The 17,421-nt window shown below is 44.3% G+C and overlaps 1 protein-coding gene and 1 long non-coding RNA gene across 3 annotated transcripts in view; one reads left to right on the top strand and one right to left on the bottom strand.

Moving 5' to 3' along the window:
• Positions 1–6,130: 6,130 nt before the first annotated feature.
• The window catches only part of LCMT1 (leucine carboxyl methyltransferase 1), a 48,923-nt gene continuing 37,632 nt past the window's right edge, over positions 6,131–17,421 (bottom strand). For both annotated transcript variants that reach the window (XM_036090481.2, XM_036090480.2), the window contains 5 exons: positions 15,605–15,725; positions 12,748–12,849; positions 11,475–11,566; positions 8,040–8,137; positions 6,131–6,350 (listed from right to left, as the gene is read on the bottom strand). In XM_036090481.2, the coding sequence (XP_035946374.1) occupies positions 6,328–6,350; positions 8,040–8,137; positions 11,475–11,566; positions 12,748–12,849; positions 15,605–15,725 (436 nt within the window). In that variant the 3' untranslated portion in view covers positions 6,131–6,327. The remainder of the gene's footprint in view (positions 6,351–8,039; positions 8,138–11,474; positions 11,567–12,747; positions 12,850–15,604; positions 15,726–17,421) is intronic.
• On the top strand, positions 7,341–10,007 carry LOC144382245 (uncharacterized). The gene is made up of 2 exons (XR_013448810.1): positions 7,341–7,625; positions 9,675–10,007. It is a non-coding gene; the product is annotated as an uncharacterized LOC144382245 (long non-coding RNA).

Here is a 17,421-nt window from a genome sequence, read left to right on the forward strand (position 1 = left end):
ATCTGTGGCTATCCCACATGTTTGCCACGCTGGATGGCAAGTCATGTTTAACTGTGTCTTCTCAAGAATGGAAGCTCCTGAAGGGCATGTATCATGTCCTGCTGGTCTTTTGTTGAATATAGTAATAAAAGGTTGGGGCGCCTGGGTGGCTCAGTCGTTAAGCATCTGCCTTCGGCTCAGGTCATGATCCCAGGGTCCTGGGATCCAGCACCGCATCGGGCTCCCTGCTACACGGGAAGCCTGCTTCTCTCTCTCCCACTCCCCCTGCTTGTGTTCCCTCTCTCGCTGTCTCTCTCTCTGTCAAATAAATAAATAAAATCTTTAAAAAAAAAAAGGTTGATGGAAGGAAGAAAGGGACAAAGAAGTCTGCATTGGGGATGGACTGTGAGGGTGTGCTGTGGAAACGAAACCCAGAAAAAGCACAATCCAAAGAGAGAGACAAGAGCATTACCTAAGGCCCGGTGATGGTCAGCTGGAGAGTAAGACTATAAATGCAGGATGAGGCTCCATCCCAGCATGCTCTCCTTGCCGGCCTTCGACTGTGGGGGCGAGGTGCTCAGGGCCAGGGCGGACCGGCTCGGGGTGGCATACAGGAGTGCAGGAGGTTGAGAACAAAGGCCCAGAAGCCCAGGTGTCAGACAGTGGAAGACCAAACCAGGGGGCAGTAGGACCGGGGAGATGGACATGAGAACTCATGCTGCTTATAAGAGAGCAACAGAATGCGGCTCCCCAGTCGATGAACAGAACAAGAAAAAGCAGAGAATCAATGACTCTGAGGACGCTGAGTGGAGTGGGGGGTCTACTGGCAGAGAAGGCAGAGCTTCTAAAGAAGACCTATGTAGGAGGGGGAAGGGATGTCGCTGCTTTTAGGAATGCTGAGTTTGCGGAGCCAGTAACTCAGTCACTTAAGAGGAGATGTAAGATGCTCACCTGGAAAAGCAGTCCAGGAGACACAAAGCAGGAGACAAGCTCTGGGAATCAAAAGCTTATGGTGAAAACAACCAGACAGAAGATCAAGATGGAAATCGAGGACTTGAACAAGCACTGTAAACAAATGGGACCCGACAGACATCTGCAGAACATTCTACCCAGTAATAGAACACTGCACATTTTTCTCAGGTGCACATGGAATGTTCTCCAGGATAGACTATATGTTAGGCTACAAAGATTAATCTTAATACATACATTTTTAAGAGACTGGGATCATAGAAAATATCTTTTCCTATCACAAATGGAATGAAACTAGAAGTTACCAGCAGAAGGAAAACTGGTAAATTCACAAATATATGGAAATGTTTAACCAATGCACCACAAAAGAAATCAGAAAGGAAATTAGAAAATACCCTTAAATAAGTGAAAATGAAAACACAGCACCCCAAAATGTATGGAATGTTGCAAAATAAGGGCTAAAAGGGACATATATAACTCTAAACACATCAACAAGATGTGGGGCGCCTGGGTGGCTCAGCCAGTTAAGTGTCTAACTCTTCTTTTTTCTTTAAGATTTATTTATTTCAGAGAGGGGGAGAGAGAGCACAGCAGGAGGGGCAGAGGGAGAGAATCTCAAGCAGAATCCATGCAGAGCACAGAGTCCGATGTGGGGCTCGACCACACAACCCTGAGATCATGACCTGAGCCTAATCCAAGAGTCAGATGCTTAACTGACTGCGCCACCCAGGCACCCCTAAGTGTCTGACTCTTGATCTCAGCTCAGGTCTTGATCTCAGGGTCATGAGTGCAAGCCCCCAAAAGAGAGAGAAAAAAACATTTTTTTAAAAAGAAGCAAGATCTCAAATAAAAAATGTACATCTTAAATCTACATCTGGAGGAACTAGAAAAAGAACAAACGAAACCCAAAGCTAATAGAAGGAAATAAGATTACAGCAGAGACAAATGAAACAGAGAATAGAAAAAGAACAAAGAAAATACACAGAACCAAAAACATATTCTTGAAAAAGATCAACCAAACTGACAAACCTTTACTATACTGATAAAAAAAAGAGAGGATCCAAATGACTAAAATTGGAAATGAGAGTGGGGACATTACTAATGATTTTACTAATTGTTACTAGTGATTTCTGTAATGAATTTAAAGAAATAAAAAGGATTATGAGAGTACTATAAACAACCATATGCCAACAAGTTGAATAACCTAGAAGAAATAAACAAATTCCTAGAAACCCACTAGCTACCAAGACCAAATTATGAAGAAATAGAAAATCTGAATAGACATATAAATGGTAAGGATATTGAGTTAGTAATTTAAAACCTCCAAACAAAGAAAAGTCTGACCAGATGGCATCACTGGTGAATTCTACCAAGCATTTAAATAAGAATTAACACCAATCCTCAAATTCTTCCAGAAAATTGAAGAGGAGGGAGCACTTCCTAACTCAGTCTATGAGGCTAGCATTACTCTGGTACCAAAGCCAGACAAAGACACCGTAAGAAACCTACAGACCAATATCCCTTATGATTATTATTATTATTATTATTTTAAGATTTTATTTATTTGACAGAGAGAGACACAGTGATAGAGGGAACATAAGCAGGGGGAGTGGGAGAGAGAGAAGCAGGCCTCCCGCCAAGCAGAGAGCCCGATGTGGGGCCCGATCCCAGGACCCTGAGATCATGACCTGAGCTGAAGGCAGACGCTTCACGACTGAGCCACCCAGGCGCCCCACCCCTTATGATTATTGATGCAAAAGTCCTCAACAAAATACTAGCAAAACAAATGCAGCAGTGCATTAAAAGGATTATACACCATGACCAAGTGAGGTTATTCCTGGAATGCAAGAATGGTTCAACATATTAAAATCCATAAATGTAATACACCACAGTAACAAAATGAAGGGGAAAACCACATATTCATCTCAATTGATGCAGGAAAAGTACTGGACAAAAATCACATCCTTTCATGATAAAAATGCTTAACAAAATAGGAATTTAAAAAACTACCTCAACATAATAAAAGCTCTATATGAAAAAACCCACAGTTAACATCACACTTAATGGGGAAAAACAAAGCTTTTCCTCTAAGATCAGGAAAAGACAAAGATGCCCACTTTTGCCACGTCTATTCCACACAGTTTTGGAAGGTCTGGGTTGGGGCAATTAAGTGAGGAAAAGAAAGAAAAGGCATCCAGATTGCAAAGGATAAAAGAAAATTGTCTCTATTTCAATAGAATAGGAAATAGGAAATATGCCACCAAAAAACCTATTAGAATAAACAAATTCAGCAAAGATGAAGGATACAAAACCCATACACACAAATCAGTTTCATTTCTATACACTAAAGATAATCCAAAAAGCAATTTAAAAAAATTCCATTTGCAATGGAATAGCATCAAAAAGAACAAAATACTTGGGAATAAACTTAGCCAAAGAGACTAAAGACTTGTGCACTGAAAACTATAAAATATGACTGAAAGAAATTAAAGGTGATGACATGAAGGGGGGGAAATCAGAGGGGGAGATGAACCATGAGAGACTATGGACTCCGGGAAACAAACTGAGGGTTTCAGAGGGGAGGGGGGAAGGGGATCGGTTAGCCCAGTGATGGGTATTAAGGAGGGCATGTATTGCATGGAGCACTCGGTGTTATACGCAGACAATGAATCATGGAACAGTACATCAAAAACGAATGATGTACTGTATGGTGACTAACATAATAAAATTAAAAAAAAAAGAAATTAAAGACGACTTCAATAAGTAAATGGAAAGACATCCCATATTCATGGATAGGAAGGCTTAATGTTGTCAAGATGTTATTACTACCCAAACAATCCACGGATTCAATGCAGTACCTATCAAAATCCCAACAATGTTTTTTGCAGAAATAGAAAAACCCATCCAAAAATTCATATGGAATCTCAAGGAAACCCAGATAGCCAAAACAATCTTGAAAAAGAATAGAGGTGGAATTCTCATCCTTCCTCACTTAAAAACTTACTACATAGGTACAACAAAACAGTGGCATAAAGACAGACAAATAGACCAAGGGGATAGAGAGCCCAGAAATAAACCCTCCTGTATATGGTCAAATTATTTTTGACAAAGATGCCAAGACCATTCAGTAGGCAAAGAAAGGACAGTCTCTTCCACAAATAGTGCTGGGAAAACTGGATAGATACATGCAAAGAATGAAGATGGAGCCTTACCTACCATGTACAAAAATTAACTCAAAATGTACGAAAGACCTCAATATAAGACCTGAAACTATAAATATACAAATGGCTAACAAGTATTTGAAAAGATGCCCAAGGTCACCAACCATTAGGGAACCACAAAACAAAATTACCTTGAGATCCTACTTCACACCCATTAGAATGCCTATTTGCAAAACAAACCAACCCAGAAAATAGCAGGTGTTGCAAGGTTGTGGAGAAACTGGAACCTTTACATTAACTGACAAGAATGTAAAATGGAAAACAGTATGGAGGCTCCTCAAAAAATTAAAAACAATTATCATATAATCCAAAATTCCACTTTGGGGATATACACTAAAAAGAATTGAAAGCAGGAACTCAAACAGGTATTTGTACCCCAATGTTCACAGCAGCATTATTCATGGTACCCAAGAGTTAGAAACATCTAAATGTCCTTTGATGGATGAATGAATAACCAAAATGTGGGAGAAGGAGGGAGGCGGAGGGAGGAAGAAGCCTATGGTGACCCATGAACACCAAGTCCTGGGCTTCCAGGAAGAGGAGGAAGCACTGGGCACGGAGAGGAGGAAAAAGTCCTGGGATCGAGCCCCGCGTCGGGCTCCTTGCTCAGCGGGGAGTCTGCTTCTCCCTCTGCCTGCTCTGCCTGCCACTCCCCCTGCTTGTGCTCTCTGACAAATAAATAAATAAAATCTTAAAAAAAAAAATGAAATAAGTATCGAAAAGCAATACTCACCTTTCCTACTAGTTATGGGCTAAAATTTTCTATTCTATATTTTTCTAAAATAGTGGACATGATCCACTAAATGGATTCACCATCCATCCACTAATGGCTTGGTCCCAAGAGTCCCCAGGACTCTTAGTGGTCCCCAGGAGTGTTAAAGACATACCAGTACCAGCCTGAGAGCTTCTCCTTGAACTTCTTAAGACTCGAAAGACCCCTGAAAAGGAAGTTACTTTTTCAAGGGGCGATTCGATGTTATTTCACACTCTATCAGTCAACCCCACCAACAGGCATGCTGTCCCACTCTCTAGAACACTGACCGGGGATTCTGCCTGGTGGGAGACGGGGCTGTCCTCTCTCTAGGAGAGCGGAGGGCCAGGGGGCTTCCTCACTGCCATCCTGCACACACAGGATCAGGTTCACGGCCCCAGTCAATAACCAGAAGGTTCGTCAGGGGTGGACGGGCCTTACATTTCTGAATCACAGGATAAGTGCCCTGGGCCCTACACATCTGTCTAACTCTGTTAGTATTCTGTAGCTGCTGTAACAGATCAGCACAGACCTTGTGGCTTAAAACACTAATATTCTCTTACAGTTCAAGAGGCCAGAAATCTGAAATCCATTTCACTGGGCTCAAGTTGTCAGTAATGCTGGTTCCCTCTGGAGGCTCCAAGAGTCTGTTCTGCTCTTCCCAGCATCTGGTGGCCACCTACACAGTTGGTTTGGCCCTTTCCCTATCTCCAACATGCACTGCTCCTCTCTGGGTCCATGAGCACACCTCCTTCTCCTCCCACCCTCCCGCCTCTCCTTGTAAGGACCCTGTGATTGCACTGGGCCCACCCAGATACTCCTGGGTAATCTCCCCATCTCAAGGTCCTTAGCTTAATCATACCTGCAGATCCCCTTCGCCGTATGAGGTAACACATTCAGAGGTTCGGGGGACAGGAGGGGACATTTTAGGGGCCATCATCCAGTCGGTTGCAATAAACAAGAAGGACTTAAGCAGGCAGATCCCGGCCAGGGCAGAGCCAGGAGCCGAGAAGAGCTCTGGCCTCGGGTGGAGGTGAAGGCCCAGGTCAAGGTAAACCCCCACGTGGATGCTGGGGCCCGAGCTGAGGCTGACTCAGAGGGAGCAAGCCAAGGCTGGAGGAAGATTCAGGATCTTTGGTTTCAGCTGACATGGAGGTAAACGAGAGCCCACCCAGGGGAGCGAGGAACGGCGGAGGACCAACGCGCGGGCGATTGGCAACAACAGGTTTATTTCAACGAGAAGTCAACGGGCACAGAAGGTGATGTGACAGCCCTAGGCGCTGAGGCTTCTCAGGGTGTGGGATGAGGCTGGCGGGCCAGGTCTGGCCACCACCCAGGAAACGTGGCCCAGCAACTCTGGGAAGGTCAGTGGCTTCAGCTCCTGGCTCAGCACAGGCCTCCAACAGATTAGTAAGTGATTTCCTTCAAACCTGAGGGAAGGAAACACACAGACGCTGTTAAGAGACTCACACCATAGAGCAGAGCAAGCAGACTAAGGTGGGAGAACAAGGCCCTACCGAACCCCAGGCCCACGGCCACCGGCTCGGGAACACAGGCCACACACCTCCTCACGCAGCTCTGCTCTCCTGCGTGGCAAGAGGAGATCATCCACAAGGAAGCAAGGGGTTGGACGAGGCTGTGTTTATGGGGGTTTTGAAGGGATTCAGAAAGCACTGTCACAGCTTATGGGCTCTGCGGCTAACTCCAGAAGTCCACCCACTCAGCAATGAGCCCCGAGCAAATGCAGAGACGGGCGATCTTCACCTCACACGTACAGTACTGACATCACACAGCAGCCCCCAACAGAAAAATGTTCCCGGTGTTGTTACTTTATAAAAACTAGAACCAGCTTAATAGGATTACAAAAGAGCTACATTTCCAAAAGTGTGGCAAAGTTGAGTCAATCTGGACATAGTGTCATGACAGAAGTTTTATAATGCCGTGAAAACTATGCTCACTGAGCGTTTCTCACAGCGAGGGGAAATGGCTGTTAGGATACTTAAGTGGAAAAGATCAGGACTCCAAGTACATAAGCGCAGAAATTCAATTCTGCTAAAAACAAAACATAGCTAGAAAAAGAGTGCAAGGAAAAAGCTACCAGACCTTATCTCTGAGTGATGGGCACGCAGCTGATTTTTCTCTTCTTCACTGGACTTTTTAGAAGCTTCCAAAGTCTCTATTAAGGATGACGTTGTTTTTAAAATTGGGGGGGTGTGTGGATAACAGTATAAAACCCCACTAATAAATTCTCTTAAATAAAAAGACAAATTTAAAAGGATTTTGTGGGCTGAACTGTTGGGTAAATTTATAAACTACTGGATGGCTAAGCCCCAGGGGGATGATTAACAGTCTCACGTCAGCATGGAATGTTCGAGTGGGAGGCCGCCCTTGCTGTGTCATGTTCTGTGTTTTGTCTGGGCTCCCTGCCTAAGGCTGTATGTCATTGGACGAGTCTGCAGGACGCCGTCCACGGGACACCTGAACGGCAGCTACTCCAGTTAAGGCCACACTGGGATCTCAAATAGTCTCCACGGGGCCAGAGAGATGCCCAAGGGAGGACCCCTGAGGAAGCAAGACCCACGTGGGGCAGCTGTAAAGGAGGAACTGGGTCAAGACCGAGGAAGCGAGTAACACTGAACAAGGATCCACGCTCCCGCCACAGCCCTCCTCTGCCAGGCGAGGGGACTCCACCTTAATCACAGAAGGTAAGGGGAGAAATGTGACCCACAGCTGCATGGGTTTGCTGGAGACACACAGAATGATTTGTGTGCCTGACCTCTAGGAAACCTGGTTATAAGGTGATTCAAAAGACAAACATCGGTTACTTTTATTAAGATTACTGCTCTAAACTCTCAAGGTCTCTTCCCCTCCAACAGAGGAAACGCCCGAGGAGACCTCTAAAGGGCTGTTGGTTTCTTAGTGCTGGTACACGTGATTTACCTGAACAATTCACCTGGTATCTGTGCTACAAAACCAGAGGATACAACAGCTCATTTTCTGCCTATTGCTCTTGGACACATGCGTCCGATACTCTAGTTCTTTCCAGGCATGCCTTATGGAGTTTGGAGACAAACAGATCCCCACTTCTAGGGCAAATCAACAAAAGTAAAATCACGTACCTAGTGCATGTCCTCCTTTGGTTGCCCAACAAAGGCAGTAATGCTGCATGAGCTGTTCGAGAAGCTCCATTTCATCCAGGAATTCAAGTGACTCTATTCTGTGGGGAGAACAAAAGTAGGACAATAACAAGCTCTACAATTAAAAATGAAGATGATGACCCAAAGTTTATGAATATGGAAAGATGTTCATATTATACTAAGAGGAAAGAAGAAGAGGGTGCAATATAGTATGTATGGTGGGGTTCCATTTTATCTTTATTATAAAAATAATACCATAAATAAAGTCAAAAGACAAATGACAAACTAGAAAAAAATTTACAACACAAATGACAAAGGGTAGATTCCCTGCTCTGTAAAGAGTTGTTGTATTTCATGAGAAAAACTTTTAAAACTCATTTAAAAGACAGGTAAAAGACATATTCACCAAAAAAGAAAAATAAGACGCTCTCAATCTCATTAAAATACGAGATACTTTTTCAACTATCAGATTGACAAAGATCAAAAAAAGGCTGATATGCACTTTAGCAAGGACATGGGGGAAAGGTGCTCTCCTGCATTACTAGTCGGATTACAAAATGGTACAACCTCTCTGCACGCAACTTGATCTCCTCTATCAATGTTGAAAATGCACATCCTTTTACTCAGCAATTCTGCCTTTAAGATTTTACCCTATGAGGGGTGCCTGGGTGGCTCAGTCGGTTAAGCGTCTGCCTTCAGCTCAGGTCATGATCTCAGGGTCCTGGGATCGAGTCCCACGTCAGGCTCTCTGCTCAGTGGGGAGTCTGCTTCTCCCTCTTTCTTTGCCCCTCCCCTAGCTCGTGGTCTCTCTCTTGCTCTTTTTCTCTCTCAAATAAATATATTAAAAAATTTTTTAAAAAAGATTTTACCCTATGAGTACAAAGAGGTATGTTCCAGAATATTCACTACAGCATCATAGCATAGAACCTTAAACCAGAAGAGCTGGGTTAAATAAATTAAAGCACATTCATACAATAGGATAATACGCACCCATCTGAGAGAATGGAATAGGTCTATATGCCTTGACACAGAACAGCCTCTAATGCTTACCACAGAGTTCAAAAACTAAGTTGTGTAGTAAATAGTGTGCAGGGCATACTATTATCTATGAAAGAAAAAGTGGGGGATATACACGTTTGTATATGCATAGCTCTCCTCTGGAAAATACAGAAGAAACTGGTAATGGTGCTTGTCTCTTGAAGGAATGTAGTAGACTGGTAGTGAGGGGAACAGGATTGAAGGGTTGGTTTTTGTTTTTACTCTACATTACTTTATTCTGTCCGTTTTCTTTTATCATGTGCGTATGATTTCTTTTCAAAAAAGCATTTAAAATGTAAGCTTTAAAACATACGCACACACAAAGAAATATGCAAAACATATAAAATAGCTTAAAAATTTTTTTCTGTTAAAATATGGGCACACTGGGGGAAATTTCAGGCATTTCCAAAAAGTATTAGGAAGAAAATTTAAAATGATCCATATGTCCACTATTCATAATAGTCATTGCTAACATTCAGGTATTGCCATTAGTCCAGGCTGGGGGTGGAGGGAGGGGCGTACATATGTGCATTTGCTACACACGTTTCTGTATTTGTGTTTTTGTTCCTGTCTTGGTAGGCAGGCCTAAGGGTCACATCTGAACTGAGGGTGACTATGCATAAGGTACTTGACTTGTCTCCCAACTCATCTTACCAGAAGACACACGAGGCAGATTTGCTTCTACAAACACCAGCACCATAATGAAGGCTCCAGGATGTTTAGCACCAAGTTCAGCTCTTAGGAGACACTAGATTGTGAAGCTGTTCCCTAGAACATGAAACTCCAAGGCAGGCGTATCTTTTGGACCATTTTGATCTCTGTTGTATGCCTTGTGCTTAGGAAAGTACATGGTGCACAGTTGGCACTCGTATTTGTTAAATAAACAGGCTCGCCTTAGACTTCTTTTTTATACGTAGTATCCAGCAGAAGCCCTGGGGCAAATGCAGACACAAACTACCAGGCATTCCCACACCTGGGAGGGCTATTCGCGCAGCCTTGGGCAGACAGACCAAAGCCATCCCACCTCATTCCCCTCCTCTGTCAGGGATACACGGCGCTGACTACACTAGGCCATGGCAACACAAGACAAATGACGGCCTAGAAAAAAGTTGCTCCCGTGACAGCTGCCACCAGTTACGGACTCCCCCCTGGGCATCCAGAAGAGCTACTAGAGCATTTCTACTTTAGATGCCTGACCAGGGCTATTCAAAACAGCACCTAGACATGTAGCAAAAGAAAACCAGCCTGTGGGAAAGGAAAATTCTAGAAGACTACAGAAAACATGGACCCGATCACATGGAGACATCTCTTTCACAAACCGTCAAGGCCTTGATGTAAACATTTGGAAAAAATAGTCATACTTCTAAAAAATTAATAGCAACTTCTGTGGAGAAGCAAGGCCTAAAATTCTTCTGATTATCTTGGAAGAGACCTATACCTGTAGGTCCCCAGAGGCAAGAGGAAACACAAACCAGGGAGTATAAAGTAACGATAAAACAAGAACTGAATTAAAGCTGGCACGAACACTGCCCAGAGATAAATGTGGTGTTGTTTGTAACAGGGAAATTAAAGCACGACAAAATACACAATAAGGCACAACTAAATGCCCAGCTCTATACGCTACTTTTTAATTACTATAAAATTATTTTCACCAATTAATCCATCCACATAACAATATAAATACTATGCATCATTGAACAGGACACGGGAACCTTCTATATTTGGGTGTATTTTGGTATGTGAAGAGAAATACAATCAATTGTTAAGTTTCTAAAAGAGGACGGTGATTTATAGACCAACGCATGTAATATCAATCTACTGATTCAAAAACCAGAAACCTATATATCAATAAGTATTCACCTTTATCTACACACAGAAAAACGCACCTCGACTTACTAACAGCAGCAATTTCTGAAGGTGCAGCTACAGAGTGCGAAACTACTTTCTATTTCAGGCACATCATACGTAGCTTGAAAACTGTTTTCAAACAATCTATTTTATGAGGAGGGGAGAAGTCCGTTTAAAAATCTGCGAGCAGACTTTTCCCTGAAGCCCTTGGACAACATCATTCTCCTCCTCCTCCAAAACACAGGGATTGTGCAAAATTTCCACTTGCAGAGGGTGCTCTGGGAGTGTTACAGGTGCGATTGCTTGTTTTGACTAAAATAATCTGTGTTGGCATAAACCCTATCTCAGTGAGTGGCTCATGAGTTACTCTCAAGGTGCTATTAGGGGTCAGTCTGTATTAGCAGATTAACCTGTTTCAAAATAAGTCTAGTTAGGGTTTGAGGGTCTGTTGTTGCTGCTTTTACATTAAAGACAGTTACGTCTTTAACTCGTCACTGTTCACCGTGAGGCTAACTACTGGCGATCCCGCACCTGCTCACTTCAGCTTGAGGCAATCTGCTGTACAGTTCCATCATGTCGGCTGCTGATGCCGTTTCCCACCCGTTCGACAGCAGCCGTTCTTTCTAGAATGTATGGTGGAGAGAAACGGAGAAGGTACAAGTCACCGGCATACAAATCCAAGACACTCTTTAAGCACATGAAAATTTCTCTTAGACGACTCCTCTTTCGGAAGCCTATCCTGGCCCCTATCTTCCTTCTTATTTTCCAATTTTCTGCACCAAACATGCATTGCTATAATGGGAGAGAAGTCACTAAAGTATATATTAAAGAGAAATAAAGAAACTTCTCTAGGAGCAACAGTTTTTGAAAGCATTCGAGTGGTAATGTGACGAAGATATGTAAAATCTAACCTATTTAATGGAGGCAGAAAAAAAGAAGATATTTAGAAAAATCTATTAGATTCCGGTGGGGAGCCTGGGTGGCGCACTCGGTTAAGCATCTGACCCTTGGTTTCAGCTCAGGTCGTGATCTCAGGGTTCTGGGATCAAGCCCCGAGTTGGGCTCCATACTCAATGTGGAGTCTGCTTGAGTTTCTCTCTTCCCGCCTCCCGCCCCCTGCTCCTCCCGTGCATGCTGTCTTTGTCTCGCTTCAAATAAATAAATAAAGTCTTCAAAACAAGGTCTATAAGATTCTAAGAAACTTCACTTGATCTTAAAACTTAAGGGGCATGTCAAGTACAAAGATTGGACCATGTCTGGATCCTATTTCAAACACACCAACTATAGAATTTTTTTTTTTTTTAAACAACTCGGGAGATCGGAACACACACTGCGTCGTGTGTGCTCTGAAGGAGTTCTGATTGATTTGTGAGGTGTGGCCATGGTATTACCATGATCCCAGGGGGAAGAAAGTCCTTACTGGTAGGAAATTCACACTGAAGCATCTATGGGCAGAATGATATACTGTCTGGGATTTGCCTTAAAATATTCCAGTGACAACACCAACAAAAACTGGGGATAAATAAAACAATATGGACAAAATGTGAATTACTGAAATGGGCTGATGGGCACACGCTGTTCCTTTTACTATTCCCTCTACTTTCATGTTGTTTGAAAATCCGCCTGATGAAAGTTTTAAATCCTAGTGTATAGGAAACGTCCATGTGTATTTTCCACACCAAGGGCTTGGACTTCCCTAGCCTGATGAATTAGCGGCCCCCGTGGAGCCCCAGCTTCTCAGATGTATGAAGGGAAGGTGCCCTTCCCTTGGGGGCTCAGGGCACCAGAGTCCTCACTCTCTGACCTGTGACTCTAACGACTTGCAGGTCTCCACTCCCGCCAGGTCACACTGTCGCCTCCGCAGGTTCTCGATCATGATCTGTCCAAACCGGTCATCCATGTTCACCTGGGAAGGGAAAGAGGAGGCTGGGCACGGCCACAAGGGTTTCTCTGTTTCTCGAATGTGCAAAATAAGACACTACCACTCTATTTCTAACCAGTCAAGGCTGATACCCAGGGCAGGTCACGGAGTCGGGTGCAGGCACAGTACGCAGGGCTGACAAGGGCGTACACTGCGACAGCCCCCAGAGAAGGGCGGCTGGATGGGCTGTGCTCGGCCCACTAGCACGCTGTTCCGCAGGTCTACTTGTGTGCGCACACAGCGGTGCGAGAATGTTTACGGCAACGTTACATATAACAGGAAGGATCTGGGAAGAAGTTAAATGCCCATCATCTGCGGTCAAAGGAATTCTGGCATGGTCATTTAATGGAACATTGCACTGCCATGAAAACGGGAAAAGAAGAGGATATACATGTAGATACAGACACAGACACAGATACGGAATGATTTCTTAGGTAATAAACTTTTGAAAGGTAAGGTACAGAGGAATGTGTACAATATGCTCCTATCTGCCTTTAAGAAAAAAAAAAAACCACAACTCTGTCTACATTTATATATGCCCAGAATAATTCTGGAATCTGGCCATGTCGCTTCCCACGTTAGAGGGCTAAAGTCCAGGGTAGGAGAGAGACTTGCCTTTCCCTGCCTATCCTTTTGTACTATTTGATTTTTAAAAAATTTTGCATGTGCTGTTACTTTTTGCATAAAGAACCATTTTAAACCAGTTTAAAAAACCATTAATGTGTATATACACACAAATGCCACAAGAGAGAACACAGTGTACATTATCCTAGCGTATGTGCTATTATCCTGTCACGCGCAAGGTATCAAAACTTCATCGCTGTAGTATATAAAATGATGCCCAGAGTTCCCGTGACAACGTCGCCAGACAAGACCCAGTATTACTCTCTTTTGGTGGATGTGTGAGGCTTGTGGGGTACCAAGGTCACACTGCCCCCTATTCCTTCAGGATCGAGGGGTGTCTGTGAATACACGCTCTGTTGTTTCATTGCCTGGGTGGATCCTGGCCTGACTCTCTCTAGCTGTGAGGCTGGGTGGCTGTGGGCAAGCTGCCTAATCCCTCTGTGCTTCGGTCCCCTTACTCACAAAACCTGCGGGGCTATTGTGATAATCAAGTAAGTTAACACATGTAAAACTTATGGGATGTGCCTGCTAGTCAGCAAATTCTACAAAGTTGCTATCCTTCTTACATCAGTATTGACACGTTCATCATTTATATTTATGCAGTTTTTGTCATTTTAAACTACTGATCAGAAAACCATGGAAGGCATGGGAGTAATTAACACACGTGAGGATGCTGATAATTTTGTCTTTGTTAGAAAATTAAGTTAAATGTTTATTATTCACCAAGTGAGGATGGGAGGTGGGAATTGAGCCAGTTTAGGGACGGCTGTGGACAACGGAGTGAAACCTGGCTACTGTTACACCCATTCACCAGGACTGCAGACTGAGTCTGAGGAGTGCCCCCAATTAAGGAGAGGGAAGGAAGAAAACTCAACCAAGAACCACCTATACAAGAATCTGGCCTGGGGCACGGGGTGGCAAAAAGGTCAACCAGGTCTAGCCTTAGATCTGTCTGTAAGTATGTTGCAGTGGGTAAGGTCTTTACTGTTCTTGTCTGTAATAAAATTTAAAAATAAAATGAGATAAAAAAAATAAAGTAAAATCAATAAAAGCAAAATAAAAGCAATAAAAATAGCTACCGTGTATTTAGTACTTGTCACATGCACACTGCTACACATCATCTCACAAGTTCCCATAATAATCCAGAGAAGTTATCCCTTTAAAAACAAGGACCTGGGGCTCAGAGAGATCCAAAGAACAGCTCATGCCTGCCTAACAGCCAGGCAATGCTGTAAATGCTCGTGTACAAATTAACTCACTTACTTCTCACTACAACTCTATGAAGTTGGGACTGTTATTATTCTCATTTTTTGGATAAGGAGACCAGCACAGAGAGGTTATGAAACTTGTCCAGGTCACACAGCTAAGCAGTCTACCTCCAGAGCACGGACTCCCAATCACCATGCAATTCTTCCTAAGGTCACACAGCCACGGATAAAAGCCAGGACCAGGATTCAGACCCAAGCTGAGTAATTCCAAACCTCTAAAGCATAACCCTTTCCACTAGATCAGAAGAAAAAAACAGGCAGCCAGTGGTCCAAACTCAGTTATCTTAGAAATCAGGAAATTTTATCTTAAAATCCTGCATTGTAACTTCTCCTGAAAAACTGAGAGTTCTCAACTCTAGGCTCAGACACCTACATGGTAACAACTGGCTGGCACTGAGCAGGGGCCCCTCCCGTGAGATGGGACCTGGATGCTCTGGTTCCCCATAGTCCCCACCACTCCCGCCTGCCCTATACTAGCCAACTTCATCCATTTGCATCACCGGCCTGCCTCTGAAGGATTCTGAGTTTGCTACCCCCTATACCCACAGGACAGCCCAAATTCCCTCTACCAAGGTCTATGACTCTACAGTAAATACAACGATAAAAGAAGAACTCAAAAAACTTTTAAAGAGGCCAAATAGAAGTTCCAAAAACTCTGGCTGTAAGTTTATAGGAAATCAAGAAATGAGGGATGTTGGGGATTGCTAGAATCAATGAAAAAGGAGGTATGTGAATGGCCAGAGGCAGAAGGAAAAGAATAAGTGGGAATACGTACTGAGGTTGCTCGGAGAGTATTAAGCCACCACGGACATATATGCAGAATGCAAATGTCTCGTGCTCCCATTTACCTGTTCGTAGTTTATGAACATGGCAGTGTCAAAACTGCTGGCTGCCCACTTGAGAAGGTTGGCCGACTGCTCTGGAGTCATGTAAACCAGCACACATTCAGTTATCAGGAGTGTTGGCAATCTTAAGAGAAGAAAAAAAGGCACATACATATGTATTCATCAAACTGGGACTCTCTAGGGACGCCTGGGTGGCTCAGTCGGGTAAGAACCCGGCTCAGGTCATGATCTCGGGGTAGTGAGATCAAGCCCTGCATCAGGCTCCCCACTCAGTAGGGAGTGTGCTGGGGATTTCCCCCCTCCTTCTCCCTATGCTCCCCCCTTGCACATGCACTCTCTCATGGCACACATGGGGCAGTACTGGCGGGGCAGGAAAACCCTGTTTTTCACAGCCCAGGAAAACAAGACGCACTGAACAAGCACATCAACAATCAATGTAGTAATAGATGTAGAATACCATCATGACCCAAAGTTTTAGACTGTAAAAAGGTTAGCAATGAGCAACGATTTTTTTTTTTTTTTTTAGATTTTTATTTATTTGAGAGAGAGAGAATGAGAGACAGAGAGCATGAGAGGGAGGAGGGTCAGAGGGAGAAGCAGACTCCCTGCCGAGCAGGGAGCGCGATGCGGGACTCGATCCCGGGACTCCAGGATCATGACCTGAGCCGAAGGCAGTCGCTTAACCAACTGAGCCATCCAGGCGTCCCTAGCAATGAGCAACGATTTGTCTGGCTTGTGAAACAGTGTTAAAGGCGTGTGGTAGTGTGTAAACACGGCTACAAATTCTCCCCTCCCCCCCCCCTGCCCCCGCCCCCCCCCCCAGATAGTCCAAGATGGTGGAGGGGTAGGAGACCTTAGTTTCATCTGATCCTAGGAATTCAGCTGGATAGCTATCAAATCATTCTGAACACCTGCAAACTCAACCGGAGATCTAAGAAAAGAATAGATGAAACTCTACAAATAGAAAAGCAACCATTTTCTGCAAGGTAGGAGGTGTGCAGAAGTGAATCCAAGGCGGTATATGGGAAGATAAACCATGGGGAGAGGGAGCCTCCATCAGCTGGCACTGGAAAGTGATAGAGCGGCGGAGCACAAAATCAGAACTTCTAGAAGTCTGCCCCTGTGAGTGACGCCCCTGCCTGAAAGGTGCTCAGGTGGTGAAGCGGGGCAGAATCCTAGGTGGGACAGTGTGACCTCAGGAGGTGCCGGAGTGTGGCAGAGCTCCCAGGCATCGGAGCGGGGAAGACGGCTGTAATCAGCAAGCCGAGGAGTGGGCTCTCAGCTCGGGGCTGCCATAAACTGTGAACCAAGGCACGGTCAGGTGACTGCTCTCGGACCAGGGACCCAGCAAGTGGCAGAACCACCACAAACCCCTCTTCCTCCCCTGGGAGGAACGGCACAGGTGCACACCGCAGGAGCTTGCAGGGTTTGGAGACTTGAAATGGGGTCATGTGCCTGAGACAGAAATGCTCGGTCACAGGCTGGATGAGCACGGAGTGTGGTTGGAGACGAGGGAGACAGGAGTGATTGACTGCTTTTCTCTGAGGGCTCACTGAGGAGTGCAGCCCCGAGCTTTGGGCTCCAGGGCCGGAGATTGGGAGGCCGCCATTTTCATTCTCATCCTCTAAAGCTGTACAGAAAGCCTTCAGGGAACAAAAGCCACAGAGAGCAAACCTGAGCAGATTACTTAGCCTGTGATATAGAAGACAAAATGATGGAGCATAAAGAAGCTGAGAAAAAGAGATAAACAACTACTGGATCACGAGAGGAGAATTCGAGAGATAAGTGATACCGTAAAGTGAAACAATATTAGAATAATT

This window comes from Halichoerus grypus, chromosome 6 (assembly GCF_964656455.1).
Source record: "Halichoerus grypus chromosome 6, mHalGry1.hap1.1, whole genome shotgun sequence".
NCBI lineage: Eukaryota > Metazoa > Chordata > Mammalia > Carnivora > Phocidae > Halichoerus > Halichoerus grypus.